This window comes from Mesoplodon densirostris, chromosome 7, assembly GCF_025265405.1.
Source record: "Mesoplodon densirostris isolate mMesDen1 chromosome 7, mMesDen1 primary haplotype, whole genome shotgun sequence".
In the NCBI taxonomy this organism is placed as follows: Eukaryota; Metazoa; Chordata; class Mammalia; order Artiodactyla; family Ziphiidae; genus Mesoplodon; species Mesoplodon densirostris.
In genome coordinates, this window is record NC_082667.1 from 65695532 (window position 1) to 65716493 (window position 20962).

At 36.0% G+C, this 20962-nt stretch overlaps 1 protein-coding gene across 3 annotated transcripts in view; it reads right to left on the bottom strand.

Moving 5' to 3' along the window:
- Positions 1–20962, bottom strand: part of SBF2 (SET binding factor 2) — a 469274-nt gene that overhangs the window by 166684 nt on the left and 281628 nt on the right. For all 3 annotated transcript variants that reach the window (XM_060105533.1, XM_060105532.1, XM_060105531.1), the window contains 2 exons: positions 17815–17924; positions 16295–16444 (listed from right to left, as the gene is read on the bottom strand). In XM_060105533.1, the coding sequence (XP_059961516.1) occupies positions 16295–16444; positions 17815–17924 (260 nt within the window). The remainder of the gene's footprint in view (positions 1–16294; positions 16445–17814; positions 17925–20962) is intronic.

The following is a 20962-nucleotide window of genomic DNA, read 5'->3' on the forward strand; positions in this document are numbered from 1 at the left end:
ATATGAAAAGTGGGACTATTTTTTTCTTTCCTTCTACTGTATTTATTTGGTTTTGGAATCATATTTACACTAGCCTCCTAAGATGATATTAAAAATATAATGCTGATTGAAAAAGAAACAATATGTACTACACCGTTTACATAAATTAAAAATACATGTGCACTAAATAATATGCAATTTTAAACAACATCTACTTTGAAAATAATATATTAAACACATTAAAATAATTGAGGGAGGGCTTCCCTGGTGGCACAGTGGTTGAGAGTCTGCCTGCCAATGCAGGGGACACGGGTTCGTGCCCCAGTCTGGGAGGATCCCACATGCCGCGGAGCGGCTGGGCCCGTGAGCCATGGCCGCTGGGCCTGCGCGTCCGGAGCCTGTGCTCCACAACGGGAGAGGCCACAACAGTGAGAGGCCCACGTACCGCAAAAAAAAAAAAAAAAAAAAAATTGAGGGAGATTGGGAGCATAATGGTAATAAAAATAAATGAATAGGGACTTCCTTGGTGGTCCAGTGGTTAAGACTCCACACTCCCAATGCAGGGGGCCCAGGTTCGATCTCTGGTCAGGGAACTAGATCCCACATGCCGCAACTAAAAGATCCCGTGTGCCGCAACTAAAGACCCATGTGCTGCAACTAAGACCCAGTGCAGCCAAATAAATAAATAAATATTAAAAAAGAAAGAAGAACTTTAAAAATAAATGAATAAAACAAGAATGCGACCTTGCATGGACCAAAGATGATATAGTGTTATGAACTAGAGAGGGTCACAATTGCTCCTACTAAGCAAGGATGAAAAAAAGGGTCCTGAGATGACAGAATTTATAAGAGGAATCTGGGGGACATCTAGTCCAACCTCTTTGACAATGCAGAAATCCATTTTCAGCTTTCCTGAAGAGTATTTGATGGATTGCATATCAATAAAGCTGTCCTTTTTGCTGTTGAAAAGTTCTAAATGTTGGCTCTAATCTACCCCTTACAGACTTACCAAATCAGAATCTCTGATGATGGGGCCCAGAAATGCACATTTAAAAATTTTAAGGAAAGCTTAAAAAATTACTACACCATATAACAGGACACTGATTTTTCAACTCTAGTTACGTGTCAAGTTTACCTGTGGAACTTTAAAAAAAATACAAGATGCTTCATCCCTGGGATTCTAACACAGTAGATACGAACACTCATGCTTTAAATATTGGGTGGGCCAAAAGGTTTGCTTGGTTTTTTCTGTAAGATGGCTCTAGTAGCACTTAGTTGTCTTTAACTTCACTTGAAACAATTTTGTTAGACTGTATGTGACAGCTGTCATATCAGCGTGCATTTAAAAAAAGACTTTTCAAAATTAGTGAATTTCTGTGTAGCCATTTCAATACTGAAGATGGAAGAAAAAAAGCAACGTTTTCAGCATATTATGCTTTATTATTTCAAGAAAGGTAAAAACACAACTGAAATGCACAAAAAAAAGATTTGTACAGGTATGGGGAAAGTGCTGCGACTGACTGAACGTGTCAAAAGTGCTTTGCAAAGTTTCGTGCTAGAGATTTCTCACTGGACGATGCTCCATGGTCAGGTAGACCAGCTGAAGTTGAGAGAGATCAAATCGAGACATTAATTGAGAACAATCAACATTATACCACGCGGGAGATAGCCGACATACTCAAAATAACCAAATCAAGCGTTGAAAATCATTTGCACCAGCTTGGTTATGTTCATCGCTTTGATGTCTGGGCTCCAAGAAAGTTAAGCAAAAAAAACCTTCAGGACCATATCTCTGCATGCTATTCTCTATTTAAATGTAATGAAAACGTTCCGTTTTTAAAAGAAATTGTCACGGGCGATGAAAAGTGGATACTGTACAATAATGTGGAATGGAAGAGATCGTGGAGCAAGTGAAATAAACCACCACCAACCACACCAAAGGCCGGTCTTCATCCAAAGAAGGTGATGTATGTATACGGTGGGACTAGAAGGGAGTCCTCTATTATAAGCTCCTTCTGGAAAGCCAAAGGATTAGTTCCAACAAGTTGGTCCCAATTAGACCAACTGAAAGCAGCACTAGATGAAAAGCATCCAGAATTAGTCAACAGAAAAAGCATAATCTTCCATCAGGATGATAACACAAGATCACATATTTCTTTGATGACCAAGCAAACCTGTCACAGCTTGGCTGGGAAGTTCTAATTCATCAGCTGTATTCACCAGACATTGCACCTTCGGATTTCCATTGATTTCGGTCTTTACAAAATTCTCTTAATGGAAAAAATTTCAGTTCCCTGGAAGACTGTAAAAGGCACGTGGGAGAGTTCTTTGCTCGAAAAGATAAAAAGTTTTGGGAAGATGGAATTATGAAGTTGCCTGAGAAACGGCAGAAGGTAGTGGAACAAAATGGTGAATATGTTGTACAATAAAGTTCTTGGTGAAAATGAAAAATGTGTCTTTAATCTTTACTTAAAAACCTGAAGGCACTTTTTGGCCCACCCAATATATCGATGACAGTACTGTCGATTGGGACAGTATTTGCCAGCTATATGTGAACTTTAAATTTTGCTTTCAAGCAGAGGTTGTGAATTATTAAACCATCCATCTAGATTTTCTCACCTAGATATTCCCGTGCACAGAGATACAAAAGTGAGCAGAGGCTAGCTAGCTTTGGTTGGGAACTGGATTATAGCCAAGAAAGGATAAAAGCTACCGACCTGTTTAAGGATGGAAGCTGTGGAGAACTGAAACTCTAACCAGATAAGGTAAGCAGCTACTTATATTACATTCACTTATTCATTTACTCATTCATCCAAGTTGTACTGATAGACTATTTCATGCCAGACATAATGGGGAATATAGGTACGCCAACAGGTAATTTCATTATATGTGGTAAGTGTAAGTGTTATTGTAGGATCACGGTGGATAGGATGGACGCAGTACAAAATACAGTAGAAGCACACAGAAATGGCTACCAACCTAAAGCTGATAGGCCAAAGAAGGCTTCCAGGGGGAAGTGACATCTAAACTAAGAGTAAAGGATGACTAGGAGTTAGCTAGGTGAAAGGGACAATTGAGGGAGTAGGGAGTAGAAAAAATTAGTGTTCCAAACTAAGGCAGTAAGATGTGCAAAGGCCAGAGGATTGACAGAGGCTGTAGAGGTAGGAAGGAGCAAAGATATGATCAGAATTTACTTTGAGGGCACGGGGAAAGGATTTTAAGTTGGGAAGTGATGAGATCCAACCTGAATTGTAGAAATATCACTTTTGTAAAGCAAGGAAACAGATAAAGTAAGGGGATGGGTCAGGAGAGAGGTGGGGAGACCAGTTAAGAAGTTGCTGCAGTAAAAGAGGTAAGAAACGTTGGTGACTTAAATCAAGATATTGGAATTTAAGGATAGAGAAAAGTGGATAGGAGTTGAGAGACATCAGGAAAGAGACATAGGAACGCAGACTCTATAGGACTCAGCGGCTGATCAGACATGAGAATAAGGCTAAGAGACTAATTTTATGTTTTTGGCTTATTTGGTGCCATTTGTTAAACCAGGAAACTCAGGAGGAAGAGGTGGATGGTGGCTGAAAATGGGGATAAAAGGTGATTATTTCAGTTTGGAACATAACATCTAAATAGCTTTGGGACATTCAAGTAAAGATGGAGAGCAACCAGCAAGATATTCAGTTCTGGAGGAAGATTTGGAAGGATTAGGTAGAAGACAGTAATGGGGATGAATAAGATTAGGTAGAATCTTAGACTGGGAGAAGATTTAAGATGCAAATAAACATAACGACTTGCTGGACAGGGGAAAAGAAGGCTTGCCAAAAAGACTGAAAAAGAGATTCAAAAGAAGTAGAAAGTCAGGAGAAATGGTATCATCAAAGATAAGGGAAGAGGGTTTTGCACAGAAGTGGCCAGTGGTCATCATCAAATCTACCATGTGTCAATAAACAAACAAACAAACAAACAAATAAATAAGAACTGAAAAGTTTCCACTAGATTTATCAATGAGTTCTCACTGGTTGAGTTGGTGATAGCCAAAGATTTGGCCTAAACCTTACAGCAGTTAGAACAGCTAACTTCTTAATGAATTTTCTCCTATATTTGAAATTCAAAGTGTTGACAACCAAGTTGGTTCCTTAATAAGTAACTTAGAAAAGCAGACTCTTATTTCAATAATTACTGCTTCCATGAAATTATGTAATCATTCATGTATTCAAACAATATCTGAATACTTTCTATGTGCCAAGTACTGTGCTGGATGTTGGGTATACAATGATGAACAATAAAAACAAGGTCTGTTTTCACTCAGTTAAGGTTGGGGTTTTTCAAAAGCAATTGTTATTTAGGAAAAATAAAAATAAAGATCCACAAGTTTCTAGAATTTAAGTTCCTGATCTAAACTTAAATTTAGCTATATAGCACCTATTGCCACAGTTTTTGAAGAACACAGTAAATCAGTGATTTAAAGGCAAGAATAAAAAAAAATTAGATTTAGGACTCACCTTTCAAATTACAAGCTGTGTGATTTGAGAAAATTACTTTATTTCTCTGAGCCTATTTCCAGAGGGTAGTAGTGATTGTGGATGACCCTGTTTCAAAGCCAAAAGAAAGCTGAGGTTGTCTGAGGCAGTCAGAGGAATAGAGGTACCCAAGAAGGAAAAGAACAGAATAATTATGGATGCTGACTAGATGATTCTCTTACAAGGGGCGTGGAGAATGAAAGCAGAGTTGAGGAACAATGGTGGGGAGTAGGAACTGACTTTGTTTAACTGACCCCTCCTGCTTAGGTCATCCTTCACAAGAGGTAAACCAAAGAATGACAAAAGAAAAAGAACGTGTCCATGGTGAAGCTTGTTGACTGAGAGCTTCATTATAGCATGACCTGGTTGAGCTGTTCTGTTAAGAAACTCTTATCTCAGTATTTTTAGTAAAATCTTTTTCTCTTTGGCTGGTCACATTTCTCAGAGAGCTGTCTTCCAATGTCCTGCTTGAGGGAAGGCTGCCAGAGTTCTAGGAGCTGAAGGGGGAAAGTTGTCAACTGGTATTCTTAATATCTGACACTCACTTTACTCCCTTGTTTGCAGCAAAACAGTGTTTCCCTCAGCCAGACATAGTGTTTCCCTGGCCTGTTCACACTCTGTCTCTCTCTCTCAAAAATAAATACACAAACCAACCAACCAACCTCTAATACTCTGCCAGGGTAAAGGAGAGGCAGCTGGCTGTTAACACGGAACTGGAAAAGATCTGAGAGGGGACTCCAACTGCACCTTAAGGAGACTTTCAACTAATCCTCTTTTTAATGTTTTAGCTCCATCTTAACCTCCTGCTTTCAGTGATAACTTGATATCTCTAATTCCTAAGCCCTTTGCAGTTCCGCAAACTGGGGTGCTTTAAGGCTTGTACAACTGTTAGTTAGGAAAAGTCTTTCTTAGGGCTGCTAAGTAAAGGCACTCATCTATCAGCTTTCTAGTTTCTAAAATGTTGTTGCTGTTGTCTCCTATCTTGTTTTGTCTGTGGGTTTACACATTAAAAAAACTCTTTACTTTTGTTTTAGGGTTTTGGGGTAGTAGCTGAGGTTAAATGTATGTATTCAATGTTCACTTTAACCAGAAGTTACTCTATCTACTTATCTCATCTCCCACCACCTTTCTATACTACACCTGGCAACATTGAAATATTTTTTGATTTTCAAAAACACAGGTGCTTTCCATACTTTTTTCTACTAGCAACTTCGTCTATTTGGAACACTCTCCCTCCCAATCCTTGTCTGACAAGTGCCCTCTGTGACCATCTCCTTCCCACTCTAAACCCAGTAACCCGTAACAGCATTCGTAGCACTTTTTCACACACCTCTATCAGTGCATATTCCACTATATTACATATACCGGTTTACCTGTGAGTTTTTCCTTCTAGACTGTGAACTCCTTAAGAACCAAAATGATATCTTAATCATCTCAGTATGTCTAGTACCTATTACAGAGACTAGTACATGATAGAAGTCAGTAAATGTCTGGAGGAAGAGAAAGGAGGAGAGGAGTAAAATACATACCCTGCTCAAGCAAAAGATGTATTCTACTGATTAATATACTCTTCTTTTAAAAACTGAAGTACAGTTGACTTACAATATTATGTTAGTTTCACGAACACAGCAAAGTGATACAGTATATATATATATATTTTTTTTTTCAGATTCTTTTCCATTATAGGTTATTACAAGATATCGAATATAGCTCCCTGTGCTATACGGTAAATCCTTGTTGTTTATCTATTTTCTATATACTAGTGTATATCTGCTATCTCATACTCCTTATTTATCCCTCCCCGCTTCCCCTTTGGTAACCCTAAGTTTGTTTTCTATGTCTGTGAGTCTGTTTCTGTTTTGTAAGTAAGTTTATTTGTATTATTTTTTAGATTCCACATATAAGTGATATCATATAGTATTTGTCTTTCTCTGACTTATTTCACTTAGTGAAATTCTGACCTCTCACTGGTCAGAATGGCCATCATCAGAAAGTCTACAAAGGGTGTGGAGAAAAGGGAACCCTCCTACACTACTGGTGGGAATGTAAATTGGTGCAGCCACTACAGAAAATAGTATGGAGGTTCCTTAAAAAACTAAAATACAACTACCAAATGATCCAGCCATCCCACTCCTGGGCATATATCCGGAAGAGATGAAAACTCTAATTTGAAAAGATACACGCACCCCAATGTTCATAGCAGCACTATTTGCAGTAGCCAAGACATGGAAGCAACCTAAGCGTCCATTAACAGATGAATGGATAAAGATGTGGTGTATATATTCAAGGTCAGAGTGCCAGCATGGTTGGGTAAGGGCCCTCTTGAGGGTTGCAGACTTCTTGTTATATCTTTACATAGTGGAAGGGGCTGGGGAGCTCTGCTGGCTTTCTTGTGAAAGGGCATTAATCTAGTTTGTGATGTCTTTACCTTCATGACCTAATCCCCTCCCAAAAGCCCCACCTCCTAATACCATCACCTTGGGCACTAGGTTTCCAACATATGAATCTGGGAGGACACATTCAGAACACAGCACTTAACAAAATTCTCAAATTTGCTACCTCTTACATAGGACTGGTCATCAGCAGTGCTTGAGTGTCCTTAAAAACTTGTAGATTGGGCTTCCCTGGTGGCGCAGTGGTTGAGAGTCTGCCTGCTGATGCAGGGGACACGGGTTTGTGCCCCGGTCTGGGAGGATCCCGCTTGCCGTGGGGTGGCTGGGCCCGTGAGCTGTGGCCGCTGGGCCTGCGTGTCCGGAGCCTGTGCTCCGCAACGGGAGAGGCCGCAGCGGTGAGAGGCCCGCATACCGCAAAACAAACAAACAAACAAAAAAAACCTTGTAGATTGTGGAAAGTTTGGGGTTCCAGAAGATAAGCCATTTTTCTCATACTTTTTTTTTTTTTTTTTGCATTACGTGGGCTTCTCACTGCTGTGGCCTCTCCCGTTGCGGAGCACAGGCTCTGGACGCGCAGGCCCAGCAGCCATGGCTCATGGGCCTAGCCGCTCCGCGGCATGTGGGATCTTCCCGGACCGGGGCACGAACCCGTGTCCCCTGCATCGGCAGGTGGACTCTCAACCACTGCGCCACCAGGGAAGCCCCCATTTTTCTCATACTTTTAAACCTCTATGTGGTTTCCTATATCATTCAGAGCCCTTAGCCTAAGATGCCCAATATAAGAATTTATCCAGTAACCAATGGAATATTATAAAAATTTTTTGTTGGTAACTAGAATTTTCAGCCGTGACAAAATCTGAGGCTTGACTGTGAAGCCTATCCTTTTTAATAAGGCAGGACCCTTAGTTACTTTTGGAGATACTGACCACTGCCAGTTGAAGTCATACTAAGCCCACTGTTGAGTAGCTTGCTTGCTTGCTTACTTACTTACTTACTTACTTATTTATTTATGCAAGACTTTCTCAATGAAGAGAAAGCCACTGATTCACATTCTGGCACAAGTTCCTTACCTTGTCAAAGACTACTACTTTGAATAGCACTGTGTTAGACCATCTCATTATATCCTCCATGTATCTTAACTTCTCTTCCATATTTTCCATCTTCTTGTCTCTTTGCTCCACTATGTGTAATTGCTTCAGATCTGCATTCCAGTTCACTACAAGTCTCTCACTGCATTTAGTGTGATGTTTAACCCATCCAATGAGCTTTTTGTAATTATGTACTTATTTCTTTTACTTATTTTACCCAAATAATTTCAAATATATATCAAAATTGAAAGAATTTTACAGTGAACATCTGTATACTAACCACCTAGACTGTCATTAACATTTTACTACGCTTGCTTTATCATTTAGCTATTCATCTACCTATCCTTTAACCCATCTTATTTTTAGTGCATTTCAAAGTAAATCGCAGACATCAGTTATACTTCCCCCAAGTACTTTAGCATGCATATCATTAGAGGTCAATACTTGTTTATAGGTTCTTCTTTTGCTGTATAATTTACATACAATAAAATGCACAAACCTTAAGTGTTCACTGGGTTTTGACAAATATGCCATAATGTTTTTGAGATATATCTATGTGGTTGCACGTATCATTAGCCTTTTTGTTGTGTCCTCTCCCGTTGCAGAGCACAGGCTCCGGACGCGCAGGCTCAGCGGCCATGGCTCACGGGCCTAGCCACCCCACGGCATGTGAGATCTTTCCAGACCGGGGCACGAACCTGTGTCCCCTGCATCAGCAGGCGGACTCAACCACTGCGCCACCAGGGAAGCCCCTAGCCTGTTTTTTTTTTTTTTTTTATCGCCGATTAGTATTACATTGTACGGATATATGGCAGTTAAAGAAAAAAACATTCTCTGATTGATGGGCACCTGGGCTGATTCTAGTTTTAGGCTATTATGAATAAAGTTCCTATGAATATTTTTGTATAAGTCTTTTTATAGTCATATGTTTTAATTTTTTTAAGGTAAGACCCAGGAGTGAAATTACTGGATCATAGGATAGGTATATGCTTAGTTTTATAAGAATCTCCCAGTCTTTTTTCTAAAGTGATTGTACCAGTTTACATTCTCAACAATAAAACCTGAGAATTCCAAGTACTTTACAACTCTGTCAACATTTGGAATTGCCAGTCTTTCTAATTTTAGCCATACTGGTGGTTATATAGTAGTATCTCATAATGGTTTTCATTTGCATTTCCCAGATGACTGATACTGAGCAGTTCTTCATGTTTTTACTGACCATTCACGTATCTTATTTTGTGAAGTGTCTGTTCAAACTGTCCATTTTCAAAAACTGGTTTGGCTTCTCCTTATTAAGTTGTAGGAGTTCTTTATATAAACATGAAATCAGTTCTTTGTCACGTTTACATTTTGGGAATATTTTTTTCCTAGTCTTAACTATTCATTTTCTTAATGCTGTCTTCTGAAAAGTGTAAGTTTTAATTTTGATGAAGTACAGTGACCTATTTTTTCTTTTTTGGTTATCCCTTTTTGTCACCTGAGAAACTGTTGCCAGTTATAAAGATTACAAGTGGCAATGAAGATTCAATTAATTATTAAAAAAAAGAGAAACTGTTGCTCATTCCCAAGTCATGACTCTATTCCATGCTTTCCCCTAAAAGCTTTATTGTTTTATATTGTATGTTTATGTCTGTGCTCTACCTCAAGTTAATCCTTGTGTTTGATGTGAGGCAGAGGTATAGGTTCACTTTTTTTCCATATGGATATATTCAGTTATTTCAGCACTATTTGTGGAAAACACTTTCTTCTCCCTATTGGATTACTTTGGTGCCTTTGTCAAAAATGCCATAAATGCGGGTCTATTTTTGAGTGCTCTTTTCCACGGATCTATTTGATATGTCAGTATCACACTGTCTTGATTACTGTGGATTAACAGTAAGTCTTAAAATCAGGTAGTGTTAAGTCCTCCAAATTTGTTCTTTTTCGAGATTGCTTTGGCCATTCTAAGTCCTCTGCATTTCCACATACATTCTAGAATCATCCTGTCAATTTCTAGAAAAAATTCTGCTGCAGTTTTTATTGGGATTTCATTCAGGCTACAGATTAATTTGTGGAGAACTGACATCGTAACAATATTGGGTTTTCCCTATACTTTGAGTTTTTACTTTACTGATTATATAATCTAAACTTACCTGGCCATTTTTGTTAGTTTCTTGTTATTTGCTTATTTTGTATTCGATCCTTTATTTATTTATTTTAATTATTATATGTTCATATTGAATAATGCCAATATATAAAGCCTTTGGGAGTCTCAATCTCAATCTGCTGTTGGTTGTTTCTGTTGACACTATTTCATATTGGCTCATTTCTTTGGTATTTGGTCATTTTAAAATTGTGAGTTCATATCTTACTGAATTTTATCTGTGGGAATCCTGACTGCCTAAATTGTGGCTGCACTATTCTAGAAAGGATTTACAATTGCTTCTTCTGGAGGCAAGGGTGAGGGGCATGCCGTTGAAGAGGGATTATTTTATTCCTCTTCCAGTGTCCTACCCTGCTGTAAATAAAGCTCTCAGGTTCAACCAGCTCTCTTTACAGAAGTCGACTTAATTGTGCTCACAAATCTGGTTTCCCTACCTGCTAAGAGCTCAGAATTTGGTCTTTCCTATTTGTCCTTTTCTTGAGAGTAGAGGAGGGGCCTATTATAGATTTCCTTTTCTCCTTGGGAAAAACTATATATCAAAATCATGGGGTATTTTTGTTGTTGTTTCAATTTTCTAAGATCTATTTCTACGTTAGTGAGAGGGTCCCTCATAACATGCAGTTTATTATAATGCTGGAAATGGAGGACTTTACTGGGTTTTTAAATTATAATTTACTGTGAAAAGATCTTAGCTAAGATCTTGACACAAAAATCATAGATCTGCTAAAATGAAAAGAGTTAAGGCCATGATATTTTTGAAGAGATTTGTAGTAATCTCAGTTACAAAAAACCCTAAAATATGATCAGTTATTTGAGATGAGAAGATACATAGGAATAATCTATAATCTCTATAAACAAGTCCTTTAAAAAATTATCTTGGCAGTGAAAGAACCTGATAAACAAAATAACCCCTTGGCAGTACTCATGTTCCATTTAATTTTCCCTTGAGGACAGAAAAGACAGAATAACTTCAAGATCACGAAGAGCAAAAATTACTAAAGTTTCTGAATCACTACCTAAAAATTGGTTCATTTAATGTTTCTATCTTAAAACACCAACACAGATGTTTGGCCTCTCTGCCTTGAAATTCTATGCTTTTGTAAAAAATGTTCAGAATGTCATGTTAAATCCCCACAAGTAACATTGTTGCAACAAGAATATAAATATTAATAAATCCCAAGTTGGTAATAAATAACCCATTAAAATAAGAGTATCACATGTGAACCCATTTATAACTGAAAAGAGCCTCTCTATAATGTTAAACAACAGCACATGCTGGAAGAAAGACAGGATATATTTTAATGTATTTATGAAATAGTGAATTCTAAAATATTAAGTGTTCATCAGTACAGGTGTATCTGGAAACAACACCAAAAAAAAAAAAATGCAAGTTTTACCCCTAGAATATGATTATTCAAATGAAAAGGAATATTTTTGTAACCCAAGGGTACCTCGCTATTCTATAAGTAATTACTAATTAGTATATACTAAAATTAAGTTTAGAGAAAGCCTTATAACTTAGTTCTTCAGTTAATTATAGCACATAAAGTACAAATGGAAAAAAGCTCCCTAAATCAGTTTTTGTAGTTTTATCACCAGTTATAGGGAATCAGGAAATTACCTAACTTTATAGCTTCTGGTGACCTTGATCTATTAGTCAAAGTCCTTTGTTCTCTATAATGACAGTACCAAAGTAACTGTAAGAAAGTAACAAAAGTAGCAAAAGACGTGAGATTTTTTAGGGTAAATTTATTATGTCTTATTCTTCTCATAAAGGTTTGATAATTTCCTTCCTACAAAAATGAGAATCATTTTTAAGTTATAAAATATGCTTGTTATATGTTTTATATAACTTAATTATGCTTGTGTGTATGTGTGTGTTTCAAGCAGAGAAAAGTTTAAATGGAAATCAAAACTCTTCTATCTATGCCAGAGATAACCATTATTAAGGATTTAGTGTAAATATCCTTCCAGATTTTTACCATGATATACATACATACATATATGTAATTTTAGGTCAAAAATAGAATTATATCTACTTTATGTAACTTCCTTTTGCCCACCCACCTGGCAATACATAACAGAAGTTTTTTCATATGGGTACATATTATAGATCTACATATTATAGAGCTACCTCTTTCTATTCAGTAACTGAACAGTATTCTGAAGAAGAGTTCTACCATAATTAGATTAATCAAAATGCAAATGGTAAACATTTAGGATGCTTTCAATTTTTGCTATTATAAACTATTACAGCTAGTCTCTCATGCTCTAAAGTAAGAATGTACTTCCAGTAAAGGTGAATCACCTCCTATCTTGCCAATTTGCTTAAACAAGATTACATTTTTGATGCTAGATTTTAAGTTAGAATTTCTGAGAAAGGTATCACTTGAAATGGGTTTTAAAAGATAAATATGCCCGGGCTTCCCTGGTGGCGCAGTGGTTGAGAGTCCGCCTGCCGATGCAGGGGACACGCGTTTGTGCCCCGGTCCGGGAGGATCCCACATGCCGCAGAGCGGCTAGGCCTATGAGCCATGACCGCTGAGCCTGCGCGTCCGGAGCCTGTGCTCCGCAACGGGAGAGGCCACAATAGTGAGAGGCCCACGTACCGCAAAAAAAAAAAAAAAGATAAATATGCCCTGCAAAAAAAGTAACAGTAGTACCCTAAGACGTTAATGTGTATAAGTTAGAAGATTATAAATAATAACGATACAATTAACACCCATATACATAGTTTAAGAAATAGAGTATTACCATTACCTTTGAAGATCTCTATGTTCGTGTCCTTCCTCTCTGTCTCCTGGAGGTAATTTTCTTCAATATTTTGCTTATTATCCCTTAATTTTCTTTTTTCCCAGATTTATTGAGGTACATTTGACAGATAAAATTGTAGTATACAATGTGATGATTTAATATATGTACACATTGCTTTTCTTTTTAGTTTTAACACATATATTCTATCCCTAACTTAAATATCTCTAAATAATATATTACATGCTTTGAATTCTGTATGAATGAAAGCATATTGTAATTGAATTGCCTCTTTATTTTTGCACAAAATTATCTTCTTTAAGATTCATCCACATTGTTCCTTATAGCTGCAATTCATTCATTATCTCTGCTAAATAATATTCTAACATAAGAAAATAGCACAATTTATCTATACATTCATTCTACTGCTGGTTGGCATATGAGTTGTTTCCAGTTTCCTTCTATTTCAAACAATGTTCCTATGAACATTTTTGTGCATATCTCTTGGTGTATGTGGGTAAGATCTCCTCTAAGAGTGGAATCACTGGGTCATAGAATATGTTCATATTCAGCTTTACAAGAAAATCCTTGTACCATTTTACACCCTAACAAGCAGAGTTTACATGCTCCATTTGTTCGATAACTTCACCAATACTTAATATTATCCAATTATACAATTATTACAAAACAGTGAATGTAAAATGCTATCTCACTGTGGTTTTAATTTACATTTCTCCAGTTATTGACATAGATCATCTTTTTTAAAAATGTCATTTTATTTATACACTAATTATCCAAGTGGATTTCCTTTTCTCTGGGATACTTTAAGTCTCTTGCCCATTTAAAATTTGGGTTGTCTTTTTCTTATCGATTTGTACGAGTTTTTATAATCTGAGTACTAATCAGTTGGTAGTCATATGCTCTGCAAACATCTCTCACTCTGAAGTTTACATTTTCATTCTCTTTATGGTATTTTTTGATGAATAGAAGTTCTAATTTTAATGTAGTCAAATTTACCAATCTTTTCTTTCTAACTGAGGTAAAAGTGGTATATAACAATATTTTCTTTTAAGATTGGCACTATTTTTTACCGTGTTTAACAAATCTTTCCCTCCCCCAAAGTCATAAGGCTATGTCATTTATTCTCTTTGAAAGACTATATAGGTTGGCTTTTCAGATTTAAGTATTAATATTTAATCCACATAAAACTGATTTTAGTGTATAGTGTGAGGTATCGGTACATTTTTCCTGTACATGGTTCATTATGTGTACATGGTCACCCAACTGTCCCAGTACTAGTTATTGAATGTTTTACCTCTTTGTCATTAATCTGAAACACCAACTCTGTCATAAATCACATTTCCAAACATGTGTACATCTGTTTATAAACTCTAAATTCTGCTCTACAGGCCAATTTGTTTATGATTGTGCCACACACTGTCTTAATTACTACAATCTTAAACTAATTAAAAAATTTCATAAGTGTTATTGAGGTATAACTGACAAATAAAATGGTAAGGTATTTAAAGTGTGCACTGAGGTGATTTGATATATGTATACATCGTGAAAGGATTCCCACAACTCAGTTAAATGACACCTCTCCTCACATATTTATCTGTCTTTTTTTTTTTTGGTGAAAACATTTAAGTTCAACTCTTTTAGCAATTTCAGTTATATAATAAAGTGTTACCAATTGTAGTCCCCATGTTGTACCTTAGATCCTCAGGCCTTATTCATCTTATAGCTGAAAGTTTGTACCATTTATCGACCTCTCCCTATTTCTTCCACCTCTCAGCCCCTGGCAACCATTTTCTACTCTGTTTCTAAGAGTCTGACCTTTTTTTTTTTTTTTTTAAGGTTCCACATATAATACCATGCAGTATTTGTCTTTCTCTGTCTGGCTTATTTCACTTGGCAGAATGCCTTCAGGGTTCATCCACGTTATTGCAAGTGGTAGAATTTCCTTCTTTCTCATGGCTGAATAATATTCCACTGTATTGTGTATATATACCACATCTTCTTTATCCATGTATACACTGATGGACATTTAGGTTATTTCCACATCTTGGCTATTGTGACTAATGCTGCAGTGAACATGGGAGTGCAGATACTTCTTCAATAGCCTGTTTTCATTTCCTTTGGATATACCCAGAGTGGAACTGCTAGATCATATGGTATGGTTCTATTTTTAATTTTTTGAGGAATCTCCATACTATTTTTTATAGTGGCTACACCAATTTACATTCCTACTGACAGTGCACAAGGGTTCCTTTTTCTCCATATCCTTGCCAATACTTATTATCCCCTGTGTCTCTGATAATAGCCTTTCTAACAGATGTGAGGTGGTATCTCGTTATGATTTTGATTTGCATTTTCCTGATGATTAGTGACATGGAGCACATTTTCACTTACCTTTTGGCCATTTGTGTGTCTTCTTTTAAACTAATTTTTGATATGTGACAAGGCCAATTCCCAGGCTTTGCCGTTTGTTTTAGGAGTATGTTGGTAATTCTCAGACTTTTGCTCTTTCTGTTGGGATTCTGACAGGAATTGCAGTAACTCTATAGATTATTTTGGGGAGAACTGATATCTTTATAATACTGAGTCTTCCAATCCATGAACATGGTATATCTTTCCATTTCTTTAGGCCTTCTTTCATCCACAAATGTTATTATTAATTATACTCTGTAATTCTCACTTTCCAATCTACCAGAATTTAACATGCATTTTACTCAGTTTCTCTGGAGTCCCACAGATAGTCTTTGAAATCCTAATATTTATTTAATCACATTTTTCTCTTTGTGCAAAAAGTTTAAGAAAGAATTTTTGCATCACCTACAAAGAATACGATGCCAATGTCACAGGGACAGGATAGGGAAATCAGATTATTTGCTTCTCCTAAACTATGTCCTCATTATTGTGTGGGAAGTTTATCTCTGTAAGATAATACACATATGTTGAAGCCAACTGGAAATATTTTTTTTGTGCTTTACCCACACAAAGTACTTAGTAAACACTTAACTGAGTAATTCATTTATCATTTGGATTACCCCACCATTCATTGCCCTCTGCTTTAATAGTACAACTGAAAACTGACTGAAAAGGGCTGACATGAATACAGACATTATGTAATATATAACTGAATGTTTTAAAGATGACTTTTCATTTTCAGAAAGCGTACTTATAGAACTAATAAAATAACCTAATATTTTTCAAGAAAAAACAAAGAAAGAATAAAAAACTCTTAATATTTATGCCAAGTAATACATAAGTGTTTCTGACAGAAATGGTATGGATATTGGCTCTTCATCCTATTAGGTGCAGAAGGCTCAAGAACCTGATATATTGGTAATTACTGAATCGCCTGGAAAAATAAAGAGTATTCTCAAATAAGAAGGATAATCTGAAAGAACTAAAAGTTACCTGTAGAGTACAGTTCATCATCCTTATTATGTAGTCGAACTGTTGATGGTCTAATATTGCCCGGTTTTGCTGAACGTGTAAACCCAGCTCATCAGTGAGACACTGTCTTGCTGCCTTTCCTTTAAGGGCTCTCAGTGCAGCAGGAAGGGTCTGAGGACAAGAGAGGAAGACATGAACAAAAGGTACCACTGTAAAAAAAGTAACTTTCAATCACGCTGAAAACTCACGTGTATCCTATAAACCATTTAACAGAGTTATTAGTAGAATTAAACTGCTAGAAAAGAGGTGATGTACTGTTAAGGACAACTGTAAACAGATGGATTTATAGTGATTTTTTTATTTGTAAGGCAGCATGAAAATAAGTAGGACTAGTTTATGTGATACATTTAGAAAACATTAAACTTCATAAAAAAACTCATCAAAATTGTGGTCACCAAAATAACTGTTGCTTCAGATTATGAGTCAAAACCACAGACACTTAGACACGTTCTTGCAATAACTGGTCACATCTCCATGGCAAGAATAGAAGGAAAAATTAAAATGACAAGAATCATGGGTGGTTTTATACTTTTAAAGTGATTAGCAACTTAATCACTACTCAGTTTTAATTTATGACTGGAAAATTCTGCAATCTCTTCTTATTTCAAAAGCATAATTAAGAAGGAGAAAAACTCAGAGCAACAAACAGAAATCTCTAGGTGTATATACTAAAACTCTTTTACTTCATCACCCACAAGAATGCCTCTTCCATTTCACCTTTAGAGCTGAATTAATTTACTTTACATAAAGTAATAATTTAACTTTGAAAACCTAAAATGAGAACAAAGGGGCAAATAAGAAGGAAGGGAAGAAGACTGAGAGTAGGGGGACCTAATATTGTTACAACGGGTACAGGAAACAGGCTGTGAAAGCTGAAAGCAAGAGAAGCAAAAGAAAGCCTGTAACACTTCAACCATAAGAAAAAAATGGATACCAAAAAAACTCAAAATATAAAGAGGCTTGAGGTCATTTAGTGCAAGGGTAAAAACTTCATTTTACATGTTTTACTAGCCCCTTGTAATAAATGTTCAGAATTATGACGAGTCACTAAGGAAAGGTTACATATGTTTAGTATGTTTTATTAAAGAAGGCAAGAAAATGTGCTTTAACAAGGCATATTTAAATGAATAACACAATTTTTATAATTCATTACTTTGTCTAACTAGATTCTTTGTAATAAATAAAATTATATTTTAGATGTTAAGTTTCTAAGTAATATGCCAAAATAGAATTAATGAACAATGTTTAAAAGTTCCAGGGTGGGGGGAAATGACTATCAATACTTCTCTGGTTGCCATATAATTAGGCTTGGCTAAGATTTTAAATCTTAGACACTGTTCATTTAAAATGATCAAAACAATGAAAGGATACTTTATAAGGAAAAGGGATTGAATCAGAGGAGCGGTCAGTAGGCAAGCTAAACATAGAAATCTGAAAGGGATGTGATGAATGCTTACTTGGGAAAGATGGCATTTTATTACCTTTTCAGTCTCCAGTGTTTTATTTTCAAATATGAATGAGATGCAGTTTCTAACAACTTCCAATCTCTGTGCACTGTTGAAAACTGTTGTCACCTTATCCATTATTGAAACTAGTAAAGGAGTATAAGGAAAACACAAATTAAACTCCTTCAGCAATTACAAAAGGGGAATATTACAGTTTATGACTCTGTTTACATGACCAAGACTTAAGCGTTTTTTCCCCCTTGTTACATGACACTGAAAGTATTTCATTTCCTCACTTTGATTACATTTTTAGGTTGTGAAGTGGCAGGCTAGTCAATGGGTTATTTAGGATAATTTCTCAGGATAGATTCTAACACTGTACTTAACTCTTAGGCAAATTAATTCATATTTACATTGCTCAGTAAAATTTTATTAAGCAAAGGTAATAGTTTTTCCTTTAATTGTAAACAAACAGATAAAAAATATTTTGGGTACAAGATCATGACAAAAATAGCTAACACTCATATGTAAGAGGACTGACTACTAACAGAAAAAGAAGTTGATATTTCTAACATATTACCAAAGAAAAACCACATACCACAAAAAATTAGGTTCTACAAATCTGAGTACAGGTGACCGGAAGAAGCACTGCACACAAAGAGAAAAGATCATGGCCAAAGAATCGCTATAAAAATGTGGGAGAGGGCCTCCCTGGTGGCGCAAGTGGTTGAGAGTCCGCCTGCCGATGCAGGGGATACGGGTTCGTGCCCCGGTCTGGGAGGATCCCATATGCCGCGGAGCGGCTGGGCCCGTGAGCCATGGCCGCTGAGCCTGCGCGTCCGGAGCCTGTGCTCCGCAACGGGGGAGGCCACAACAGTGAGAGGCCCGCATACCGCAAAAAAAAAAAAAAAAAAAAAAAAAATGTGGGAGAGTCACTTCTCAGTTCTGTGAACTTAGTACCTGTCAACTATACAAGGTTGGATAATTCTAGTGTACTACATAGGCTTAAATTACTTAAAATAAATTTAACTTATTAAAAGAATATTAGAAAGATATAAATTAAAGCAGTATTTGTCAAATAAAAAGTATAATTTCACAAAGAACTATACTATATAATTTGTACAAACGAGGCAGTATCAGTAATTCTTAAGCCTTATATTTTATGGCTGCTCTTACCTAACACGAAAGACCACCATATCTTACTCTTAGCATTCCTTTCATTTCATCAATACGAAACTTTATATCCTTCAAATAATTTTTTAAACTTTTAAAAATCTTGAAATAATTATAAGCTTACAAAAAGTTGCAAATTAGTACAGAGAAGATCCATGCACTTATCACCTTCCCCCATGGTGATATCTTACATAACTAGAGTGCTTTATCAGAATCAGGAAATCAATCTTACTTGGTTTTTACTATAGTTTTCTTGAAATCACTTAAAATCATGTAAGATTAACATTAATGACCATGACTGTAAAATAGATTATTTCATATGACTTTTCTGTCTGAAATGTGCATTCTTAATTTTGCACTCTGGTGCTTCCCACACGTGTAGGTCAGTGGCATAGACTGAAATTGAAATTGATCTACATTTAGAGAAGAAAACTTCTTAGTCTCCAAATAAGACCACATGCTTTATTGAGAGAGTAACATCTTTAACCTATGTTTATAAAATTTTAATTCTAAAATCTCTGTAGCAGCATTTTAAATTTTCTTTAGGATGAACCATTAAAAACCCCACATTTTCTTGTAATGAATCTGTTTACCATCTGGGAATTATTATTTTCCTTTGGAGACTATGACTTAGTTCATTCCCAGAAGAAAGTTCTTCACTTAGAGTTACTGATGTATCAGGCATTGGCCAAATCCCCAGTTGTGGCATTCTAATACTAGCTTTCTAACATTTGATAACAACTCTGGTTTATGGGTATTTGACCTTCCAGGGCTTCCTTCCCAAGGCTTTGGCTTTCAAATGCTATTTCTAGCATTTGAAATAGCATTTGAATAGTGTTCATCATCACTCTGGCCCCTCTGAGGAACAGCTGGTAACTAATTAACCTCTCAAAATGTGAATGGCTCTTAAAGTGACAGAGCAATTCTACATTCATATTAAATGGGTATCATGTAAAATGAAACATTCATACCTTTTAATTTTAATACAAGGGAAATCCTAATTCTGATCAACTCAAATGAACCAGAAACTTGAACAGAGGTCCCTGTATTCGTCTTTCACTCATTCATTCATCATTTGTTCGTTTGTTCATTCATTCATTCATTCTGGTTTTACAGGAAGTGCATGCAGGGACAAATACTGAGCCATGTGTAACTCTCTCACTGACTACAATGAGACATTCCATATGCATCTAAAAAAAGAACTTGATGCTGATTGAAAATGAAGAAAGTAAAGAGATTATACAAAACCAATATTGAGACAAGGCTACAATTCAAGCAAATTAAAATTTAAACCAACTTCTGATCAGTTCATGTGGGTATTTAAAGAAAGCATTCAACTAGCTCATAGATATTAAAGTTAAATGACCAAACCCTTCAAAAAATAACTACCCTAACATGTCTACTTCTCCTCCATTCTCTTCTCTATGTGGAAGTACAATCAACACTTAAGTAAAAGCTGTTAATACTTAGGGAAATAATAACAAATTAACATTAATAAGTAAATAATAAGTAATATTAACATTACTATATAACATAAATGTTAAGATACATAAATTATTAACATTACAACATAAACATAAATAATTAATAAATAATTAAACATATAAAGATATAAAAATGGCCAATAAGCACATGAGAAGATACTCTACATTAGTAGATGTGGAGAAACCAGAATGCCCATACATTGCTGGTAGGAATGTAAAAGAGTGTGGTTGTTTTGGAAAATAGCCTGGCAGTTCCTCAAAACATTAAACACAGGCTTATCATATAACCCAACAATTCCACTCCTAGATATATACCTGAGAGAACTGAAAACATATGTCCACACAAAAACTTACACATGAATGCTCACAGCAGCACTATTATTAGTAGCCAAAAAGTAGAAACAACCCAAATGTCTATCAACTGATATATGGATAACAAAACGTGATACATACCCATACAATGGAGTATTATTCAGCCACAAAAAGCAATGAAGTACTATATATGCTACATGGATGAATGAAGTACT